The 9,171-nt window shown below is 36.4% G+C and overlaps 1 protein-coding gene across 1 annotated transcript; it reads right to left on the minus strand.

The window, feature by feature from the left end:
* LOC148197935 (uncharacterized) lies at positions 1–387 on the minus strand. Its single transcript, XM_088115683.1, has one exon. It carries the CDS (start codon positions 385–387, stop codon positions 1–3), a length of 387 nt encoding a protein of 128 aa, XP_087971809.1.
* Positions 388–9,171: the final 8,784 nt, after the last annotated feature.

Consider the following 9,171-nt stretch of genomic DNA (forward strand, 5'->3'; position numbering starts at 1 on the left):
CTAATTATCCTTGACTTGATATGTCCCGTTCATATGCCCGACCACTAATTGTGAATCCATCCTGCATTCTAATCGAGCGATCGTGAGTTCTTTGGCCAGGGTGAGACCGACTATCAGAGCTTCATATTCCGCCTGGTTGTTGTTGGTCGAAAACCTGAACGTGATGGCTTGCTCGATGATTAAACCATTTGGTCCCTCTAGCACGATACCAGCTCCTCCTCCTCTCTTGTCTGAGGATCCATCCACATTAAGGAACCACGTTGGTTCAGAGTTATCGGGCGTGGGTGTTAACTCAGCTGCAAAATCTGCTAGGTGCTGACCCTTAACGGACCCCCGAGGTTCATAACGGAGTCCAAACTCAGAAAGTTCCTTTGACCATGAGACCATCTTCCCGCCAGGTCGGGCTTCCGGAGGATCTTGGCAATCGGGTGATTAGTTCGAACAACCACCTGATGGCTCTGGAAATATGGTCGAAGTCGACGGGATGCGATGAGCAGGGCCAATGCGACCTTCTCAATTTGAGTACCGCTCTTCTGCTCCCTGTAGCGTGCGGCTGACGAAATATATCAGCTTAAGAGTGGGGGTCTCTTGTATCAAAGCAGCACTTACAGCATGGTGTGATGCTGCGATGTAGAGTTGCAAGTCGAACCCCGCGACCGGTCGCGCCATGATCGGAGGGCTGGTGAGAATGTGTTTAACAGCACAAAAAGCTGCTTCACAAGCGTCATCCCAGTGTTGTGTAGTGCCCTTCTTCATGTTTTTCAGGATGGGCTTGACGTGCTCGGCTAATTTGGGGATGAAACGGGATAACGCTGTGAGTCGACCGACCAGGCATTGTATTTCTTTTAGGGTCTTTGGACATGGCATTTCGAGCACGGCGTTACATTTGTCTGGGTTGGCTTCGATGCCTCTGCAGGTGAGCATGAACCCCAGAAATTTACCCGCTGGGACTCCGAAGGTGCACTTGGAGGGGTTAAGGCGCATGTTGTAGTGTCGGATTTGGTGGAAAACTTCTGCCAAGTCCTTGAGATGCTGCTCCACAGATTGGCTTCGGATAACCATGTCATCTATGTAGACATCCATGCATCTGCCGATTTGGTGGTGAAAAACTTTGTCCATAAGGCGCTGGTAGGTAGCGCCCGCATTTTTAAGGTCGAACGACATTACCTCATAGCAATAATTAGCTTGGTCGGTAATGAAAGCTGTTATGCTCTGATCGGGCTCGTACATGGGGATTTGATTATATCCCGAGTACGCATCAAGAAAACTAAGCACAGTATGCCCTGAAGCGTCGTCCACCAATCGATCAATGCTCGGTAAAGGGTATGAATCCTTAGGGCATGCTTTGTTGAGGTCGGTGAAGTCCACGCACATTCTCCACTGGCCGTTGGATTTCTTGACCATGACCACGTTCGACAACCACGTGGTGTAAGTTATCTCTCTGATAAACCGAGCGGTCATCAGTTTGGTGACCTCTGCCTGGATGGCTGTGCGCTTTTCCTCCCCAAATCATCGTTTCTTCTGCGCAACCGAGCGCGCCTCCCGGAAGATCGACATTTTATGGGCCATGACGCCCGGATGGATCCCAGGCATGTCGGCGGCCACCCACGCAAATAAGTCAGCATTGGTACGTAGTATTTGCGTCATATCGCGTTCGTCATGTGGTGCTAAACTCCCACCGATGGTCGTGGTTTTGGATGCGTCCGTCCCTAGTTGAAATGTTTTGACGTCGCCTTGGGGATGAAGACGTTCGTCTATGTTGGTCCTGGGATCCAAATCAATCGCCACTGTTTCGGCTCCTCTTGCCCTCCTAGATGGTATAAAAGGGGTGACCTTTAAACCGGCGACATAGCACTGTCGAGCCGTTCGCTGATCAGCCCTTACGGTACATATAGTCCCTCGTTCCATGGGGAATTTCATGGTTAGATGAGGGGTGGATACGATGGCTCCAAAAGCGTTCAATCAAGGTCGGCCTAACAAAGCATTATACGAGGTGTTTGCCTCTACCAGTAAGAACCTGACTCTAAGCTCGGGCGCATCCCTGCCTGTTCCGAGTCGAGTCCATAGGTCTAGGTATCCCCGAGTGTCGACTCGCTCCCCAGCGAAGCCGACAATTTTCTCATTAAAAGGGGCTATCAGGTCCTCGGACAAATCCATTTTTTCGAAGGTTGTCCAGTACAAAATGTTGACTGAACTGCCCTGATCAACGAGGACTTTGCTTACGTCGTAGCGGGCTATTTCGGCTGTGATGACCATGGGATCATCGTGATCAGGGTCGGGAGCGTAGAAATCGTCGTCAGTAAATGTAATGTCGGGTATGGATCGAGGTTGTCGATCTACCATGTGTACCGACTTCAAGTGTCTCAAATGTCGTTTCCGGGCGGATGCTGACGATCCTCCCCCTGCGAAGCCGCCGGATATGGTATCGATTCGCCCCCGGACTGATCTCTCCCTTTCTGAGCGTCGAGGTTGGCTTCGGGACCGGCGTCTTCGTCGGTCGTCTCTTGGAGGCGATCGTTCTAGGCTTCGTCAGGAAGATGCCTTCCGGTTGGGAATTGCTGCGATGTGAGATGCTCTCTCCTTTACATAATTTTGGAGGTAGCCGGCGCGGATGAGTCTTTCCAACTCATCTTTCACCATGTTGCATTCTTCTGTATCATGCCCATGGTTCATATGAAATCGACAGGCTTTACTGCCGTCAGCGTTCTTTGGAGTAGTCCTTTGTCGAACGGTCAGGAGTTCAGCATGCAAAGCCTCTTCGAGCACCTTTGCCCTGGGTGCGTTGAGTGACGTATAACGCTCGTACTTGGGCGTCCATCCCGACTCTTTTCGAGGGGGTCGATCACTTTTATGGTCGTTAGACGACCGTTTTATGTCCTTCCTATGATTATTGGTCGGACTTTCCTGTTGTTTTTTCCGAGAGTTCCTGAGGTCCTCTATGCGAATAAACTTCGCGATCGTTGCCTGGAGCTCCTACATGGATTTGGGAGGATCTGCGTATAGCTGTTCAACGAAATACCCTGGACGTAAGCAGGAAGGTAGGTTACTGATTATGAAAGTGTGATTTACGTTCCTCACACGTCGGGCCGTCTCGTTGTACCGCTGCATAAAGGCTTTCAGGGTTTCATCTTTCCCCTGCTTGGTGTTGACAAGCTCAGCGGGGGTCATTTATGGCCTCCGGTTGGTAGCATATTGTTTACGAAATAGAGCTTCTACGGTGGCGAAGCAATCAACCAAATTTTGAGGGAGGGTGTGATACCACTCCAGTGCCTCATCTTTCAGAGATAACGAAAAAGCGCAGCATATGACGGGATCATTATCCGTGTAGAATGCCATGGCATCTATGAAGTTGCGAAGGTGATTGTCGGGATTCGCTGAACTGTCATACCGTTCTAATACCGGAGGGGGCTTTTCTGGCATATGGGCTTGCATGATGGCTTCCGTAAAGGGAAGCAAGTTAGTAAGCCGTATAGAGGTGGGTCCCCTCCTTCCCTCTCCGGCTGGTTCAGAGGGTCCTCCATGGTGGCTGCCTTCATTATCGTCCTGGTGGTTGGAGGCCGATATTTCAGGCGGGGGACGTGGCGTTCTCAACGCCGCTATTTCTTCGTGTTGTTTACGTTGAATTTCCTACTGCTCCCGTATGGTTTGAGCCTATGCTTCGATTTGCGCCTGCAGTTGCCTGATTAGATCTAAAGTGTTGTTGTCTCCCATAGCTCTTGTGGTCTTTTTTGGGGATATCAAATCTCGGTCCCACGGTGGGCGCCACGGGTTATTCTATAACACCTTTCAGATATACTTTTACTAAAATATAAAGAAAAAAAATGTAGTTTTTAAAATATTTATTTTTCCCGAAAATAAGAAAATATTATCCAAAAACAAAATTATTTTTTTAATTTTTTGGGTCATAAATTAATCTTGCTATTACGTATTTCTATTCATGATAAACAAAATTATGTAATTCTAAGTGAAAAACTAATTGAAAATATCTTTTATTTTTTTTAAGTGAATTCAATAATGACTGCCATCGCTTCTACGCATTTTCATTTATAATGAAAAATTAAGTAAGGATCACATTGTTTTTTATGAGGAATTGTTCGGTTGAAAATATTGGTATTTCTAATTTTGAAAAAATTATATTTTCTATGTTTTTGATTGATTTTTTAGTTTTCAAAACCTTTTGTATATATTTTTTTTTGTATTGTGAATTATTTGAAAAAGAAATAAGGCCTGGTATTAGGACGACGTATATGGTCACCCAAGTATTGATACCTTTATTTTGGCAAATATGAGATTACAGACTCTTGGGTATCCAAGTGTGAGTCCAAGTCCCACATTGGATAGAATTGAGAAAGTAGAGCAATATATAAAGATGAAAAACCCATTAACCTATTGTCTTAAGATTTTGGGTAAAGAGTGGTGTCGATCCCTTATATAGTTGGCTCAGATGTTATTGGTGTTCGTGTAACCCACATGGGAACCTCCTCCTCAATAGACCCAATAGTGGTATCAGAACCAACCCACATTGGAAGACAACCATGCAAAGTGTCTATTCAGTAACCACACAAGCATCCAAAAAATGTAACGATGAAAGATAATTTTTTCTTATCTTTTTATTTTTTAGATATTTTAATATTTTTTTCTTTTAAATTAGTATTATATTATTGTTGATTCTCGTTTATTATTTTATTATTTATTTATTATCAATGCAAGCGAATGACAACATATATGCAATTTCTATTCTCGTTTCTTCTCTTCATGCGGTCTTCTTTATATGGACAATTTCGAAAAAGATTTGTTACTCAGAAGTATTGACTTTGATGTAGGTGTTATAGCCTTTGTACTAAGTCAGATGCTACTTTGCTTTTGCAAAGGCAACTATGTTGCTTGTATGGATTGACCAGACATAAAGCATTGAAGAAGCATTCCTATAATGTCTTCATATCTCTTAACCTTCAACACATAACTTTTGAATAAAGCATTTGTCTTTTATGTATCTGCATAAATAAAAAGAAATAACACATCAAACAAAAGAGTATTATTCGTACATTTGAATTTAAAACATTAGACGTTCATTATAGCCTTTAGCAAGGTCCATGTACTATAGCGTTTATGCTAGTCTATTTATCAAATGGTTGCATTTAGAGTAATCTATTGCATTCATGCTAGACTCTTCTCTTTAACGTTTAGGATAGACATTGCATTTAGGATATTGTTTAACATATATGTTAGTGCGTTAATCTATACGATCATTTTTATAAACACTATTTTGTTAACACTAGTGTAGAAATCACATTTTATGATGTACAAAAATGACCTATTATGATGTAGTTGCTAGGGACATAGTTTTGAGTGATATAGTAAGTATGTGTAGGGTTGGGCAAAAATAACCTGTACTATACTATAGTTAACTATACTATATTATACTTAAAAAAAACTAATCCACTTTTACTAAAAGTTCAGTATACTATTTTATGGTTTAGTTTTTAAAAACTGAACTTATAACAGTTTCGGTTCAGTTAACTGTGAGAACTGTATATACTCTTTTCTCTTTTCTAGTTCCCGTTCAACTTCTCCGTTGCTAAGAAAACGTTATTTAATAATAAAATATAATAAAAGAAACCGTTCAAATAAAAAATTAATAATGAATTTTTTAAGACAAAATTTTTTTATCACAAATTTTTATATTTTTTTTATCAATAAACATATATTACTTTTTAAATAATATTATTTTAAGTAATAAAAGTAAAATATATTTTTTAAAATTTAATTTTATTAAATGATTAAGTAATAGAAATCATAAAAGAAAAAAAAGACTATATAAAAAAAATAATACTTTAAATATATTATATTCTTTAACATATTATTAAATATGTAAAAATATGTTAAAAAAACTTTTAATGATATTAAAATATGTGTAAGCGCACACACTAAAATAACTATTTATTTTAAAAATCATCTTACTTTAAAATAATTATCAATATTATTATTTTAAAAATCATCTTACTTTAAAATAAATATCAATATGTGTAAGCGCACACACTAAAATCATCTTACTTTAAATATATTTTTAACGTTAAATTTTATTAAATGACTATATAATGAAATATCATAAAAAAATAGTAATGTAGCAAAAATAATTAATATTATAGAAATATCAAATGACAAAAAAATTAACAAACGTTTATTAAGAGTAATTTTTCTAGTATCATCATTTATTATATTATAATAATTAATAAATATTAGTTTAATTTTTACATAATAAAATATAAATAATAAATAATTGATTAATAAAACAATTTTACGAGGCAACAAAATAAATATAAATAAAAAGACAAGGAGGAGTGTTAAAATTATGTTTTTGTAACTGCCTTAATTTATTTCAATTTATTAGATAACACTCAGTTAATAAGTGGAGCAAGTCAGTTTTGTATCCACGTTTTACTAAAATCTTGGTTAGTGGGTGCTTGGGTGCTTTCCATTTTACTAGAATTATTATAAACATATGTTGAATAAGTTAAGTTCCTATCTTCATTCTTAAAAGTATCCACTGTGTTCTTTTTTTTCTCCTCTGTTACTTTATTTTTCTTCTATACGCCCAACAATATCATTCTCTTGCATAATGTTTCCTCTGCCCTCTAGTATAATGTGGTTGATGTGCTATTAGGATTAAAAATAAACCTATCAACGTGAATATTATCCAAAATCCTTCCTATTTTGATGGAGCACTTGCATGATAGGATAGAAATATGCATATTGGTAATGCAACATTTTTTAAATTCAATGTGTGGATAAGTATATTTAAACATTCGTTCCATCTTCATACTAGACTCTTCTCTTTAATGTAATCTATTGCATTCATGCTAGACTCTTCTCTTTAATGTTTAGGATAGACATCGCATTTAAGATATTGTTTAACATACTCGTTGCACTTAGTATGTTATTCTATACGATCATTTTTATAAACACTATTTTGTTAACACTGGTGCAGAAATAACATTTTATGAAGTACAAAAGTTACATATTATGACGTAGTTACTGGTGACATAGTTCTGGGTGATATAGTAAGTATGCACATATTATGACATAGCAGAAATTTACGTCATAATAGCTCATATTATGACGTAGTTTCTGTAATCAATCATAATATACGTAATTTATTATGATAAATTTTCATTTGTCCCTTATAATATGGCGAAACATATTATGACATAGATGTATTTATATGTTAAAATATGTGATGTATTATGACATAAATATTGTTAACAATCATAATATGTTGAATGTATTATGACATACATGGTTTAGTATGTCATAATATGTCTTTTTTATAAAAAAAAAATTGATTATTACAATTGACATACAATGAAATTATAATAACGTATTATTCTCTCATCCAATCAATTTATAATCAATATAGCCTCAAATGAACAAATTCAATTGAACTAACAAAATATAATTCATTTCAAATATTAGATTGTCTAATAATATTTAATACATCATTTATACATAAAACTATATATTAAATTAACGTACATACACTACTGAATTGAAATCAAGTTTCTACTAACACTTAAAATAAAAAAAATTAAGTTTTTTTCTAATGTCTTCCATATCTGCAACTTTCATGAAAGATAAATCATTAAAGATCTACGAATAAAATAATAATAATACCTTTGATAAACATTTATGAAGAACGTTTTCGAAATCATATATAGACCAAATAAATTATAATACCTTTGATAAACATACTCTACATCATTCGCGCTTAATTCTAGTAAAGGTTTGTATTAAGAACCTCTGTCAATCCTATGGAGAATGAATAACTCCTAACACTCTGCAGATAAATAAAATATAAAAAAAAATTCTAAAACAGATGACACCATAATAAATAAAAACAAAATCTTATTCGATTCAGGTCAGCCTGTGATGAAGAAAAAAGATTCTTCAAATTTTCAACAATTATAAGAAAAATACATACAAAGTTTCAATAAAAATATTGGATGATAAACAATGTGATTTGAAATTATTAGAAATGAACTGAAACTAGCTCAATTCAAGAAGCTAACTTAAGCGAACCGGAAATCCCAAATAAATACATGGTCGGTCAGGTTTGGTGTTAGAGTTATTAAAAGTCATCCATGAGTCTTTGACAAATTAAGATTTTGGGTAAATGGTCCCCATAGAGGAAGGAAAGACAAGCATACACCAATAAATGAAATTAATACAGTTGCAAAATAGAAGTGAAAAGAAAATGACTAAAACGAAACCAAAAAGCAAGATAAGAATAAAAGTTGAAGAAGAAAAAAAAAATAGTTACAGTACCAACCTCCCGAAAATTCCACAATTGATTATGCAAGCAGGTCCAAAAGGGCTTTGTTGCATTCAACATTAAGCAGACAGATTGTATTATTAGTTTATTTGACAGAAGAAGAAAATTCAGGTCAGAAGGCAAAGGTGATAGGTAAAGGTCCAAGGATATTGCTCAACAAATACACAACAATAGGATTTAATCCCAGAGCATGGAAGGGATCTGCCAATCCCAAAACTGAAATGACAGAACAGTCACTATTTTAATTATATTATAAATGAAATAAAATTTTATATTCTTTCAGCTGATTACTACATATTTCATTTCAACTAAAACAACTTATGGTAAATGAACATTAAAGATTACAAAACTAAACCAAAAATCAACATATTTTGCAGCTAGTTGAGTATAAATATTGCAATATCAGTGAAATTAAAATTGCACAATCAAATTGCTCAAAAATCACTGTTGAAGTATGAATAAGAAAATGGAGCAGAAACTATCTTTGGTTTTCTACTTTGGGTGCTTGCTACGCCATTTTGTCCAATGCCAGCCACTTGTTTGGGTATGTTGTCATCATATAATATATTTTACTTTTTTTTTTTTGAAAAATTACAAAATAATTTTTTAATTCTAATCATATTTTATATGCATAATTTCAGTAGTGGCTTGGTCGTCTAAGCAAGACACCCCTTCCCACAACAAGAACTTGAACAAGTGGAGAAAATGACACCGCATGGTCGAGAACGCGAGAGATGCGGAATGCGAAACAAAGGACAAATGGTGAAATGGAAGAAACTGCGAAACCCTTCTTTCTTCCGAAATTGTCCTCTACGTCATATTTCAATTTTTTTAAATTTATT

This window comes from Vigna umbellata, chromosome 5, assembly GCF_029865625.1.
Source record: "Vigna umbellata cultivar VRB3 chromosome 5, Vumbellata_1.0, whole genome shotgun sequence".
Lineage (NCBI taxonomy): Eukaryota > Viridiplantae > Streptophyta > Magnoliopsida > Fabales > Fabaceae > Vigna > Vigna umbellata.